Source organism: Haemaphysalis longicornis, unplaced genomic scaffold, assembly GCF_048455015.1.
Source record: "Haemaphysalis longicornis isolate Haplotype H1 unplaced genomic scaffold, Haemaphysalis longicornis Haplotype H1 scaffold_9, whole genome shotgun sequence".
Lineage (NCBI taxonomy): Eukaryota > Metazoa > Arthropoda > Arachnida > Ixodida > Ixodidae > Haemaphysalis > Haemaphysalis longicornis.
In genome coordinates this window covers 40,136,454-40,151,297 of record NW_027526460.1, presented here as the reverse complement: position 1 = coordinate 40,151,297, position 14,844 = coordinate 40,136,454, and the positions used below count along the sequence as shown (strand labels likewise).

Here is a 14,844-nt window from a genome sequence, read left to right as displayed (position 1 = left end):
TGCGTAAGGCTGTTTCAAAATTCATAAGCACTCACAAAAGGTGGGATGCATCTGACTTTACCCTGTGTTTGTGAAAATTTGGTGCACTTAAAACAACACCCCCTGCATACATGCATGCATGTATGTACACCCAGTTTCATAAGTTTCGGGGACTCGATTTCGGGTATCTAAGTCAATTTATTTGTTGACTCACGACTCAGCGTTTCATTTGCATTCCTAAGCAAAGCATCACGCATCGGAGAATCATCACTATATACGTAGCACGAGCTAAGCAACTGGGCAGCACAGAAACTACTTTTTATAGTTGTAATCGTGTCCCAGGAACTTTTAATGCCAGGTGCACATGCACAGAGGGCAACAACCATGTCTTATACACGGCTTTCACACTTCGAGCCTCATGCTGCCTCACCTGAAAAGAATTCGAAGAAAACTACTCTGGCAACCTGAAGTCTAAGCCCACCACTTTTCCCTTCAACGTATTTGTAAAAATTTTATGTCCACTGTTTCAGAGGTAACTTGTTGAAGCTGAACTTGCTGTTATGTGTTGCGTACTGTACATAGATGCACGCACACACGCACGTACAACTTTGAAAAGAGGTGGAGACAGTACCTGTCCCTGTAGGGAGACCTCAGTGGCACGGGGCTGGAGCCACCTGAACCGGAGCTCGGGAGGGTAGGGTACTGCTGGCGGCGGTACGCCGTCCTCGTCTGGTACACGCTGCTGGGTGCGTAACCCGCACTGTAGCCCCCCACCCAAGCACAGCCCGGGGAGGCAGCCCTTGAGGGCCCCACCCGGTGCTTGATGGGGCTGGCAGGTGCTGACACCGAGGCCATGCATGGCGACAGCCGCAATTCACCCGGCACTGAGCTGACCGTGGGCAGGCGGCCACGTTTCTGCGGAGCCAAAAAATCTTGGGTTGGTTAATGCTCTAACGCTACACTCTGGCTGTAAGGGCTGTGAGGCGTGTCATAATGGAGGGCTCCGGAATAATTTTGACCACCTGAGGATCTTTAAAGGAGCACTGACACCAATATTATTGCACAGTTCCCTTCCTTCACTCAACAGAATACCCTGGCTGAAATATGAGCGGCCTGCGACGTGAAGAACATAGTTCAATTGGATCTCATTTATCGCGCCGACGGAGCAGCGCGCGGAGCGGCACTCAGCAAATGGACATCAGCGTGACATCACTCCATGAGAGGAAAAAGAAATGACGCGACAGCGCTCGCCAAAAACTCGTGACGTCACTTCACGGGCGCGGCCCCACGAGCGGTGAGCGGGCGCAACACCCTCTCAAGCGGGCTCCGGTGACGTCCGCACAAAGCATTGAGGTCAGGCCGGGAGTCTGTCATATGCGCTGTTCGGGATGAAAGCGCAGGAATTTGAAACAATCGATTTTCAGGCCGTTCAATGTAATTAACTATCACGCGCTGAAGTATTTGAAGTGCTGTTTCAGGTTCGTCAGACCATTAAGCATCGATAAAAGCAATAAAAGTGTAACATAAAATCTTCGTGTCAGTGCTCCTTTAACACGCGCTGAAATCTTGACACACGGACTTGTTCATTTTTCACCTCCATCAGAAAAACGACTTCCATGGCTGGGAATCGAACCCATGTCCACGGGCTAGCAGCCCAATGTCTTTGCCACTGAGCCACCGTGGCAGTTGCTTCTTCACGTCACAGCGGCAACCAGCTCTGGAAGCACAACTACAAGTTCGCGTCCATTTGAAAGGCACCCGTTTGTGAGTCACGGAAGTGGGGTGTGCGGAGCAAACACAAAATGGATGCAAACTAAGAATTCTGCCCCAGTTAATTGAAAATAATGAGGTGCGCAGATGAAACAATGCAGCCGTATAGTGAAATGTACCCAAAAAGCACGCTTTAACTTGGGGCTCAGCATGCTAAATTGACACCTCGTCTATAAAATACGCCACACAGTGGAGGGGTACATTTTAGTCCACACCACCTTGGCATCTCTTTCTATCGTATCAAATTAAGAAGTATTAACGCTGCTCACCACAGCACTGAGGGGTCATTCACAGAATAGTGCAAGAAAAGACACTGCTGAAGATGCGTCCTCTGCCAAGCAACGCCACATACCTCTGCTAAAAGGCCGTCGTAAGGAGGGGCGCTCAGCTTGGGCGACATTGCGGGGCTGATATCCGACACATTGATGGTTTCTCTAGACTGAGTGTCTGCAAGAAGGAACAAAAGCTTGCCATCAGACGACCAAGTTCATTTCTTACTCAGTGCGCTCGTGCATGCATGCATTGCTCTTGAACCGATTGCCAATCACATAAACCCCACCCTAGTAGAAATGAATGACTGAAAAAAAATTATCCATAGGCCATACATGAAAACAATTAAAACTTACCGCTGCCTCCAGTGCTCTGGCTTATATTATCTTCACTTGGCTCTAAATGAGGAAAAAATAAAAATAAAAGAAACACCTTTGAAGCACATTTGGCAGCACTGAATGGGACAAGTAGACCCTTACTTTAAAAAGTTCAGTTAACTAGTTATGCAATTTTAAAAAACATAATAATTAGCAGTAAAAGTGTGTGTACTCTCTTTGCTGTCTATCCTTCAGTGCAAGCAATGAAAAAAAAAAAAAAAAGTGCAGTAATGCGGGTGCAAGAAATCCCCTGAACAGAGTGTGAATGTAACCTCCAGTTTTCTTTAGATCTCACTGCCAAAGCTAGCAACTGCCAGTGATTATGCAACAAAACAAACCGTCCCTAATAAAAATTCAACACTGATACATTTCCAAAGACCATGGGCATAGGAAAATGAAAGCTGAAAAGTGCACAGCAACCACTCAGTCTACCACACTGCATATTTAAGTATCCCCACCAGCTTAGTTACACACGAAGTGCGAATTATGAACGACAGGACAAGAAGACACCAACCATCATCAGACTGCTGCACCATCTTCGATTTGCCGTGGTTCCTCTGTTTCTTCAGAGTTCCCAGTTTCTGTTCCACTTGCTTCAACTGGAAACAACAGAGACGACATAAAATTAAAGGGTCCACTGCACACCACCAATGCCAGCAAAAGAAGTCAGGCTCACTGCACGTAGCGCACGCCCGGCAGAAAGTCGCAAAGCGGCAGCAAGAAGTGATGATAGCAGGGACGCCTACCTTTTCATGTGCCTGCTGATAGGATATCTTGCGCTGCCTTCGCAGGCTCCTGTCAGCACTCATGTCGTTTGCCAATCTCAGAGCGGCACTTGTGATCTTGTTTTGCAGCTCGTACTCAAGCTCCAACGAGCTCAGGGTCTCCTCCTAGACAAAGTGGGACGAGAAAAAAAATTATTTATACACTAAGGAAAAATCCCGGGCCATTTCCGCTAAAATGAAACCTGGGGAGGAGCGAAGCAGGCAGTGTATAAATGTATTCTTGGTGCCTTGGCGGTTTTGCCCACGGAGATGAAACCGTTGGGGGTAGAGGTATACAGCTTTGCTGTAAAAGCCTCTTGTCTTTGAAACACGAAGCTCTCCAGCGCGAAGCATAAACGAGTGTCCCAGTGTTTTTTTCGTACATGTTACAAAGCGTTCCAGCGCGAGGAGTAAACGAGTGCCCCGGTGTTTTTTTAGTACGAGTTACGTTCTAGCGCAAGGCATAAATGGTGTTTTAGTAACGCGACATGAAACGACGATTACGACGACGATTACGACAACAATGACGACAGGAGCCGCCAACAGCCCCAGCCCCTAAAGAGCTTCGCCTCTAAGAAAAGAGCCGTCCACAATCAGAGTGGCTTCTTGGGATGCTTTCTAATGCCAGAGGTATAAAAATGAAATGAACTTCAATTTATGTAACATCTCTAAACCAGTGGTGTGGGCAAAAAAAGGGGTTTAGGGTGTCTAACTCTGGGCACCCCCTCTCTCCACCACTTGAGAAGTTTGTGAGTGTGCCCTCCTCACCCTCCTATTCATGGAGAATTTCAGGCGGGGAGTTGGAGAACCTGTACGCCAGTCCTCCTGCCCAAGTATATGCACCACTACTCCATTAATAACGGTAGTAGACAATATAAAAGCTGGTTCCAGTGCCAAGTAACTTGTACAAGTCACACCAAAAAACGATAAAAAGAACATCCGAGCTTTACTCCACTCTCATTCTGGGGAAAAAAGAATTAACCCGCAATTAAATAACAATTACACATCGCTGCCTTTTGGTGCAACTAAAGTAAAACAGATCGTTCACTCAATGGAGAGATGAAGTGATTAAATTCAGGCACAAGGAATGGACTCGAACATTGCAGGACAGCGGCAGTTGCAGGTCGATGGGAGAGGCCTTTGTCCCGCAGCAGACTTAGGTGTGGCAATGATGATGATAGTGGTGGTGGTGTGGAGGAGGGCGAAACGATGACTAAAATTAAAACATAAGCCCCCTCAAAGGAACAGACATCCGTGGTGACCCCTTGCCTCACCTTGCTCTTGGCATTGGACAGCAGTTGGTCGTCGAGGATGAAGGCGGTGCCTACGCGCCGGCGCACCTGTGGCGGGGGCTCGCCCGGCTCGAGGGGCGTCTCAGGGGGAAGCTCGCCCGTCACCTCGCCCTCCCGGAGGCAGAGCGACTTGAGCTCCTCCAGCTTCCGCCGCAGGGCCTCTTCCAGGGCCTCCTTGCGCGCCTTCAGCGCCGTCAGCATCTCCTGCTTGGCACGCTCAGCCTCCTCGTTCACATGGTCCATCTGGTCTGCTTTCGTTTTTATTTTTCCCAACCAGGGCAGGAGGAGAGGGGAATGGAGAGAGATCAGGATCAGCACTGCAGTGGCTTACTCCCTGTTCGCGCACACCACCGGATGCCTTTTCCTCACAAGCCTACCTATCACAAAGAACACTCATGAACGCTTGCGCTAGAAGAGCGGAAACTCGGGCTAGAAAGTCAACATTCGTGACATTAAATAGTACACCAAACACAGGAAAGCTAAAAAAAAAAAGGAAAAGAAAAAAGGACTAGTGCTGCTCCTTGTCTGTTCCTTTCAGATGCCTTGTGTTTGGTCTGCTATTTAACGCCATCAAATTTGAGTTAGTGCGTCATTTATGATGCAAGGTACACACAGAAAAGCTGAGAAAGACAAATAAGGTGAGAAAGACAAATATGGGATGCAAGGAGCATGCATTGTTTAAGAATTAAAGGCATGTTTGATGTAACGTTATTTCTCAAAAACATGTTCACTCGGCCGAAATGTGTCCCCAAATGCAATGACTAAACAAGACTCCTTTGTTTGCAGGACCTGTTTTCAATCAATATACTCTAATTGTGGCCCTGAAGCAAGGCCTTCTCTCATTAAGTTGTCTTAATGAGTCACCTCTGATGCCTTTTTTTTTCACTCCATTAATTATTAACGATTAGCCGTGTCATGATTTGGTCAATGGTTTCACATGCACCGCTGCATGCACTTGCCAATGCATCTTCTTTGCCACGACCAGAGACTGAACCAAATGTCCACCGATACTACTAAAATTTTACTGCAACACACCCAACAGATCAGCTGTTACTCCAGCAAGTCCCTAAACTCTACCTGACATGCAATTTGTGTGCTTTTTTTTTTCTCAAGAGAATAAAAAGGTCATGAAGACAAACTATAAGTTTGGTTCATTCAAAAAACTGCTTTGTCCCATTAATGATACAAATATCATGGCAAACTGCAAACAATGTCATTCCAGATAACACCAACAACAACAAAAAAAGGTGCTGAAGTAGTGGCGATTCACAGAACACTTTCTCGCCCAGCCCCGATGGAATCACAGCGATTTCTTTGCACAATTATCAGCCACAATTATCAAAGCCATCAAAGCCACCTCCAAAAAACAACCCAGTGAAATTGTAGTGGTGGGTCTACTTCAATTTGATTGTATGTAGCACTTAAATGACAACATTGCATTAACACACTGGCAATCCCTTTCAGCATTCTCCTATGATGTCTCTCTTGACATTGTGCAGTGCAAAATTTGAAATCTTTCTTTTTTTCTTATGGAAAACGTTTTTTCTGGGCTGGATGTAGTTAAAGTTACCAAAAGCTAGTTTGTTCAAATAAAACGAGGTCGTCTGTTATTTTTGTGCTCCCTCTAGAAAGAAGTACCTTCAATTTTGATGGCGGGCAGGCTATGACAGCTGGCACTTCGGCTGAGGCTGGAACCTGTGCTGACAGATGAGAGGGACTGCGAACTTTTGGACAGCTCGGCCGCAAACTTCTCCAGGGAGCTGAGATCTTCAATTTTCCTCTGGAAGCAGATTCACGACGCACACCCGTTATGTTTCAACGTTTCAGGCACCACAGAGCATCGCAGCAATTAAAATACTTGTCAGATAGCAATTCCCGTTGCTCTCATACGAAAGGAAGGCAAGAACCGAACCTACATTTGTTTTTTATAAAGTGTAACATGAAGGAATTACGTAGTTCAAGTTTGGAGGATTCAAATTTTAGGCACACGTGTAGCGATGAAGACATCTGACAGATTCAGGCAGATTTCCCGGCTCTGCATATCAGTTATTTGCAATGGAGTAGTGGAATCCTCCCTCCAAGAAAAAGGAATTGATCGTTCTTGATGTGAAAACCGTGTTTTCCGATGACCAAAAACATTCTGTTTTCTGCTGCTAAAGCATGCTGAACTGCTCGATTCAGCTCTTTCATTCAGTGATCAGACTCGTAGACTCTTTCATTCAGTGATCAGTGCCACTCGTAGATCTCACAGCCAACAGCGTGCATGCAATATAGAACACGTCAACCTTGCCCACTGCAAAATCTCCCGCATCCACTCCCATGCTCAAGGATTTTTTCTTTTACCTTGCCGACATTGTTGTCCAGGTAGAACTGATGCTGCGCTATGGCCATTGACCAGATGCTCTTAGTCAGGGAAGGCGTGGCGGCAAACCACACCACCACGGTCACATTGCCCGGCCCAAACGTTCGCCTGCTCACAGACACTCTGAGGGGCGGCAAAGGGAACGCACAGAGCACCACAGTAGAGCAAACAACTCGCCAAACTACAACAACATCAACATTTGTGTCGTCACACACTAGTGCACAGCACTTACACAGCTCCACCTAGAAGTATTTAGTGATTAGGTTACTAGAGAAAAAGAAAACGGGAGCTAATTAATTTCACACCGCATGACGATCGACTGGCCCATAAGCTTGGGCCCCTAAATCAGACTGGAACAGGCAACGAGTACAAAACCACCAGCATACAAAAGAACGAGTAAAGGAGTGTTTAGTAAGGAAGACATCCCAGAAGCTTTGACCAGGTAATAGAAGTTTGGATTAAGAGTCTCTTTGGGAGCCCCTCAGCCGCCTGAAAACCAGCATTCCCCCAAAAGACACTGCCGGCTAAATGACCCCATAATGTGACGAGGATGCATTCACAAGGTACACTATAATTGAAAGCTTGCAAAAATGCCTTCAGTTCACACACAACGCATGCTATGCATTATTTCTGCTTGTCCCACACCACATGCAAAAGAAAAATGTCCTCACGAATTTCGTTATTAGCTCATATTCTCACCTACCGAGCTCTAGCATATTCTTCAACTGGGTAACTGGTCCCAGCTTTAAAATAAAGCAGTTTTCTACATACAAGCTGTTGTGATACCGGGCACGCAGCCCTGTGAAGGTAAATCTAAAGGAACGACCCAATGGCTCCACAAACCAGCAAATTGCCCCAGTTATGAAATGAACTGCTGGATGATGAGCATGATAAACTATCCAAAAAATGAAATGATAGGAAGGCAGCAGGCAGAAATTGACGAAAAGAAAGGGCTAGCAGCAGCAACCAAATGTGGTAAATTAAGAAAATGTGATACAGTGCAGCAAATTAGGAAACGACACAGCAGAGCAGCCCAACGTAAGGGGTAGGTCACACAAAATAGAGGTCAATCTATGCTTGAGATTAGATACTAAACTACAAAAGTGCCACACTGCACTGGCTTGCCAAAGCAGCCTTTTCAAAAAGCAACACGACAGTGACATCGGACAAAAGTGGCATACCGGCTGAAGTCCTTGTTCAAATTTCTGTTACTGTGTTTCAATGTATGTTGACACTTTGTTCTTTCTAACAGTACCCCGTCTCAAATGATGAAAACTCTATGCTCGAGTAACGGACTTGATATTTTCCTTTATATACTCCTATTTAACCACCCACACAAAGATTTTCCCAGCCACATGTGCAGAATTAGCACTGCACTTGTGGATGAGAACTCATTGCAAGCTAGTCATAAATGGCTCCAGAAAAAAAAAAGAAGGAGGAGGATTACGACCCACATAACTGTCCAAAAACTTTCCAGCAAACGGTCAAAATGCTGCTACTTCGTGCAGGATGGGGACCCTGTACCCACTGCCAGAAACAGGGAAAACTGACTGCGTCTCTAGGCCGTGACAAACAGAGGGACAAGAGCACTTACTGGGTTGTGGAATCACTAATGGCATCAGCCAGGGGGTCAAACCCTTCAGGGGGCGCCTCTATCACATCCTCGTACACATTGAAACTGCTCAGGGCATGGACCACTCTACGGAGAGAATAGAGCGCACACCAAATGGGGGGGAGGAGGGTCAGCCGGTCGCAGCGGTCACTTCACTAGCTTCTCTAACGGCCACTGCTGGGCCCAGGCACTTTGCAGGAACCGGTCATGCAGCCTGCCGATCAACGGTTTCACTAGACTCTACACCCTCTTTCAACCTTTCAGAAAGCTGAAAACACGGCAACGAACAATTTCAAAATCAACTGAACAGGCCATGGCTAGGGTGACATGCAACAAACAGCAAGCACAGGGCAAAAAAACACAGGCAAACTTCAGCATTAGTCGCCGAGGACGTTAAAGCGTTCCAGCGAACATGTCTACAACTCGTCACATGCCATCAGCATGCATTACAATACGTCTAATCTACTACCTGCTGAAATTACATCAATGCTGCTTTTTTTTTTTTTTTTTTTCAAAAAAGAATGATGAGAAAAGAAAGGTTCGTGCAAGCAGTGATATAAGTACAGAAAAAGACGTGCACTTCAAATCCTACCTCCTTGGGTTGTGGACTTCAATCGAGAATTTCTTGTCCCGAAAGTACAGGTTCTCCAAAAGCTTCCACTGAAAGAACTATAAAAAAAAGGAGAAATGCGCGCGAAACGTTTACTCACACGTATGAAAAGGGTGGAATAGTTCGGGGAAATAGATTTACAAAATGATGAAGTAATGAGCACTCTTGGTGACAATCAGCACTCAAGCGCGAGTGTCGGAAAGTGCAAGATGGAGGAAACACCCACCTTTCGCGGTGTCTTTTTGTCATTGTGATCATACTGGCTGACTCCTTTGCAGCTGAGGCCTACCCACCAGGGAATGCCACCTTTGTCCTACATTGGATGTGACACAAAGAGCAAGAAGCTGTCAACCCAACCTGTCACTATCGAAAGTGAGACAACAAACTCGCAGACACAATGACACCCACCTTGACTTCGTAAAAATGAATACCGTACGTCGGCAGGTTTTCTACGAGGTTCATGTATCTGAAGAGCAGAAAACATTCGTCAGTTGTCTATCCAGCAAACTAAGCCGGTACGTGTGAAGCCTAAATGCACCACACATGCTTGCATATTCTTCATTAAGGTTATAATGAATTTCTACACAGCAATTCTGATACAGGAAAGAGACTCACGAAATAATGGCTGAACCCCTCGAACGCCCCACAAGTTGCTGATAATGCTCAATGACCTTGCCCTCGCTGAAAGCAAAGGATCAGGGAATTAGACAATCGAAAGTGCAACATTGCCAGCCAGTCAGAAAAGAAAAAAAAAAGAAAAAAAAAGAAAAAAAGAAAGAAAGCCAGGTTTTTCTCGCTCACCAGTATGAAATGGATGGATGTGCCTTGAGTGCGCTGGTAGGAAGTACAGGAAGCTTCTTGAGATAGGTTTTTGTGGTTTGATCACTGCAAGTGCAAAAAAGGCACACAGAGGGTCACTGAATGAGGCAATGGCACCTTTCCACCCGTCAGACAAAAAGCGCTAGCTTAAGATGGTTAGCTAGTTTAAGCTGACAATACGAGTGAATTTTCAGAGTCATTGCTGAGACTTTACTCATGTGATTGCTTTCCTTTATTCCCATTAATCGGGAAAATATACATTGCTCACTGACTCTTTGGCTGGGCATCTCATTTTTTCTCTAGAAAGCTAAAAAAATAAGCAAAAAGAAAGAAATACAGTAACCTCTTTTCTACCCCCCTGAAAATGGAAAGAGCGTTTCTAGCAAATCATAATTTCCGGCTTCATTTCTGACTCGATTATTAGATTCTAGATGGAATCAACAGCTTCTAACCACGGCTAGAGACGGTTATTTCCAGCTTGCGGGGTTTTTTTTCTTCTAGCTGGACTGACAAATGCTAGATGGAAGTAAATTTCAATCCAGGTAGAAATAATCTAGAAACTGAATTTCTAGCTAGAAATTCTGCTATTTCTTGCTAGAATATTTCTAGCTAGAGGAAATTTCTGATTCAATAATCCAGCTAGAAAAAAACATTTTCACCATGGTACTGGCCTTAAACGTTAATGCTTAACCTGTGAAAGGAACCTGTGCACCCAGACAAAATCCACCTTAGTAGCAGCAAGTGTTAATAGAATATAATACGAAGTACAGTTTTTGAAAGTTCATGCACCCCAGTGATCACATTCCTAAATTAGGCTTACAAGAACCTGACAGTCACTGAGATCAAGGCTCTAAAAGAGAATGCAAACCAGCATGTACAACAAATAAGAAAAGAAAGAAAAGTGAACAGGAGGACAGCAGCACAGCAGTGAGCACTCACTCAACATAATTCCCGTATGTTGCTTGAAGGACTAGAGCAGCGAGTTGAAACACTGTTTCAGAATCCGCTTCCAATGCACCCTGAAAGGAGGTAGATCGTTTTGCAGGTCGTCAAAGGTGGTAGAAATAAACAGACTCAAAAACAATATGTAGTACATAGAGTTCAACTTGCCTTGGCGATAAGTGATTTGCACTGAAGGTAAAATGCTTCTACTGTGGCACTATCTTTCAGCAAAGAAATGCTTTCCACATAGTACCTGAAAGAAAACAACAGAACATGTAAAAAAAGTGGGATGCACATATTAATAGTGTTCCATGTGATTATGAAAAACTTTTTATACATATGTGATGGCACAGTTATTGTACAAAATTAAATCCATCAACCATGAGGAGTCTTTCTCTCGCCCTGAACAGGTGCATACATTTGATTTTCTAATGCTAAGGTCTTTCTTGCTACAGTATTTTGCAAATCAGAAAATGCCATTTCAAATTGTATACAGGTATTTTTTTAAACGATATTACGCTTGAAAATATATATTTATTCGAAATGGTCACGCCTAAAAATGTCCAACACACTCGCGAGAAGATCTGGATCCAAAACTACCGTATTTTCGCGTGTATAACCCGCACCAAAAACGGGAAAATTTCAGGGGTGAAGTAGAGGTGCGCATTATATGCGAGGCATTTCCTTTGGTGCAGCTTTACCACAATGCGTGTTGGGACAAGATGCCCTAGCGACTAAGCCACTGTTATCCCATTGACAGTGCTTATTTTGCACACACAGCTCAACAATACACCGACCTTAAACAATGTATGCGGCAAGTCACCTAGTTGCGAAGTCAGCTAGGCAAGTTTTTTTGCATAAACAAATGTGTAATGTTGCTTGAATTGCCGGTAATATTGGTCCACCCTCTTATGTATACAATATACGGGCAATACGTGGGAATATGTTTATTTTTATTCATCGACAGGAAGTGGGGGTGCAGGTTATATGCACGAAAATACGAAATACGAAAGGGAGGGGGAAGGGGGTGCAAAATGTCACGAAAGAAGGATGGCTTACTTGACCAGAAAATAGAGCACCAAGGAACCCTGAGCAGACTTCTTGGGCAGGTCGTGCTCAAGTACCCTCTTGTCGAGCTGCAGCCAGTGGTAGTGGCCCCTGGAATGGGACAAGCATGACAAGTGCTCAGAACTGTGTACAGAAGCCGTAAATAGGGCACATCCAGCCCACCCCACAGAAAACCTGCCAGCCTCTCCCCACATCACAAAATACAAGAATGAACAGGTTATGATGACATTCAATGGGCAAACAAGAGTGGCTAAAACGTGCGGCATATTACCAGGCTTGCGTGCGATGTACATGAAACATCAGCATCCATCACCTTCTCTCCAGCCGATCAGACGTCGTCAACTCACTGGCACTTGATGGGCCGCTTACCAGTAGTGACCGATCAGTGATCTCCCTCCCGTGGGTCACCCATGCGCGACCAGTGCCCCACTATTGGTCACTGGTATCTACTGGTTGGCAACACGTGGCCCACCAATTTCCAGCGAGTGACTGACTCGAGTAAGCAACACAAAGTAAGGTTGCTCTGGGAGTGCTGCAGATTTCATGCAACTGCTCTCACCCTAGATGTCACCATCACGAAGGATATATTCCGGGGCACCACCCCCCACCCCCCTCCCCCCTTTTTCAAATAGACATTTGCAGCTTGTGTCTCGTGTTACATTTACAGATAATTACAGCGTGCAAAAATGGTAACTACAGTAGCCAACCAACAATTTTTCTGACCTGGAGGGAATGAAAAATAGTCCGAATGAAAGAGCAGTCCAAAAAAATCCGCGAGTCATTACTCCGATGGGTGGTTCCCCGGGAGAGTCAGAAATATACAAGTTGGAATTTTCAGAGTCCGAAAAAAACGGTCGACTACCGTAATTGTTTTTTTCCAAGGTAGTCATTTTTATCGCTAAGCAAGCAACAGCACTCCCACTTGTGCAATACGTCACGAAGGCCTAGATTTGAGCAGGGTACCGTATTTTCCGGTGTATAGGTCGCGGTTTTTTTCTGAAATTTTCGTTGGTGCGTCTTATCCACCGGTGTGACTTATTTATGGAAGAATTCCGGTTCGCGGCGGCCGCGCGTGGGCAGCGCACGTTAGGAGACACAGCTCTATGGTCAAAATGAATCCAAAGCCCACCGCTACTGTTTCTCATAGCCCATATGTCGCTTCAGGACATTAAATCAAAGAATTAGGAGTTTATTCCAGTCGAAAACAATGACAATGGCCTGCGACATCCGCGCGCCACTTTTTTCCATGCGCAGTAACTACAGTTCAGAATAAATTCAAAGTAATATCATACTGGGTAGCCAAAATAAAATGCAGCTTATAAATTATCACAGAGAGTTACTCTGAAGGAGGTAAACGTGCTGCTAATTTTTAAAATGACAGCTTGCTGATAAGTTTCGATTTTCAGGCCGCTTCCGGTCACGTCACTTCCGTCCGCCATGACACCTTTATTGCGCTGATTTACGACAGCACGCGAAAGACGCGCGACGTTTGGAGAGGTGGCCAAATGGGTCTCCGACTCTTGGGACTCCATTTCTACAAGAGCAGTTGTAGCCGGGTTCATAAAGGCCGGAATGATCCGTTCCGCGAGTGGTGACGATTTTGGCGAAGAAGATATCAGTGAGTCGGAGGGTGATAGCGATGTGCTGGCGGAACTCCCACTTGAAGTTGCTGAATTGTTTGTTAGCGAGTCGGCGGAAGAAGACTTAGATGGTTTTGCCTAACGCTGTTTTTAAGTACATGCCATCTGTGTGTATCAATAAACCATTTTTGAGAACTTTGTTCTGTCAAGACTTTGGACGGGAGATGCACGTGTCTAGCCCTCCTCACCGGGCGATGCGTTGATAGGCGGCGGCCGCCGCAACCATGTACTTTCGCCGCTCTTTCTAACGATCTGATTCACTGTGAGTTTACCTAATTAACAAGTGCGTCTTATACACCGGTGCGACTTATACACGTTTTTTTCGGAAAAACTGTCATTTTGAGGGGGGTGCGACTTATACATAGGTGCGACTTATAGACCGGAAAATATGGTAATCTACATCTTTCACTCAGTTGGTCACCTTGCGTCTGAAGATCCACAATCAGGCGATTCCAGTCTTTTCACTTGTCTGATAATGCACTGCTTTATCAGTCAAGTGGAAGGACTGGAATGCAACTCATCGATCACACTCACATAGCAACACGTGTTCACCATATCATGAAAAGAGTCGAAAGACCGTATTGGCAATGTCAGCTGTCATATCTAGGCTCTCCCTTGAGATATTGCGATCTTTGTGTGCATTCACTTTAATGCTATGGCCTTATCGTTCAGGAACTCACATGGGTTTGAGCATGTTGACGCATTTAGAGCACTCATTTAGAGTGTCATTTAGAGTCGCTCATGTGTGCTGTCATAACTGCACATCTAAGTGGCAGTTTCAAAATTAACTCCGGCGTTAACTGGCACCACTCATCCGTGTCAAATGCATGCCTTCCTTGTCCTTTTTTTGTGCTTATTTATTTGTTTGTTTTAAAAATGTCAAACCAGCTTGCCCACCATCCTTTGCCGTGTTCTTTTGTCATGTTCTCTCTTTCCCAACCCTGTAAGCATGCAGCAGACGCAGAAACGTGTGTGCCATATCACTTGAACGCCCTTTCAATTTTTCGCCTGCTGCCACTTACGTCTCGTCAAGAAATGCCAGGCCGAAGTACTCCTTCTCCTTGAGGTTGAAATGAGAGGCCACCATATCCAGGAGATCGCATGCATATAACCTTGGCTGCAGGAAGAAGACAAAAAAAAAAACACAAAATTATTTTTTCAGTTTGCAAAACAGGGGAACAAGACTGTCAGAACCAGTCAACATTTTTATTCAACAAATTTTGAGTACTACTAAACCTTACGCCTAAAGAGTCCTTGCATATTTCAGGTGACCGCAAGGAGTGGTAAAGTGATCACAAAAGTTTAAATAATTGAACAAAAGGTGAGAAATACAACAGAC

At 45.2% G+C, this 14,844-nt stretch overlaps 1 protein-coding gene across 7 annotated transcripts in view; it reads right to left on the bottom strand.

Annotated features, from left to right (window-relative positions):
* The window catches only part of LOC144152608 (uncharacterized), a 96,543-nt gene that overhangs the window by 12,177 nt on the left and 69,522 nt on the right, over positions 1-14,844 (bottom strand). For 5 of the 7 annotated variants that reach the window (XM_077683940.1, XM_077683938.1, XM_077683939.1 and 2 more), the window contains exons 3-20: positions 14,528-14,622; positions 11,857-11,955; positions 10,966-11,050; positions 10,795-10,874; positions 9,838-9,921; positions 9,652-9,717; positions 9,445-9,502; positions 9,263-9,349; positions 9,019-9,095; positions 8,409-8,513; positions 6,796-6,937; positions 6,091-6,232; positions 4,435-4,703; positions 3,143-3,286; positions 2,911-2,995; positions 2,376-2,417; positions 2,102-2,196; positions 611-894 (exon numbers count right to left, since the gene is read on the bottom strand). In XM_077683940.1, the coding sequence (XP_077540066.1) occupies positions 611-894; positions 2,102-2,196; positions 2,376-2,417; positions 2,911-2,995; positions 3,143-3,286; positions 4,435-4,703; positions 6,091-6,232; positions 6,796-6,937; positions 8,409-8,513; positions 9,019-9,095; positions 9,263-9,349; positions 9,445-9,502; positions 9,652-9,717; positions 9,838-9,921; positions 10,795-10,874; positions 10,966-11,050; positions 11,857-11,955; positions 14,528-14,622 (2,039 nt within the window). The remainder of the gene's footprint in view (positions 1-610; positions 895-2,101; positions 2,197-2,375; positions 2,418-2,910; positions 2,996-3,142; positions 3,287-4,434; positions 4,704-6,090; positions 6,233-6,795; positions 6,938-8,408; positions 8,514-9,018; positions 9,096-9,262; positions 9,350-9,444; positions 9,503-9,651; positions 9,718-9,837; positions 9,922-10,794; positions 10,875-10,965; positions 11,051-11,856; positions 11,956-14,527; positions 14,623-14,844) is intronic. The other 2 variants (XM_077683936.1, XM_077683937.1) reach the window with 2 other exon arrangements.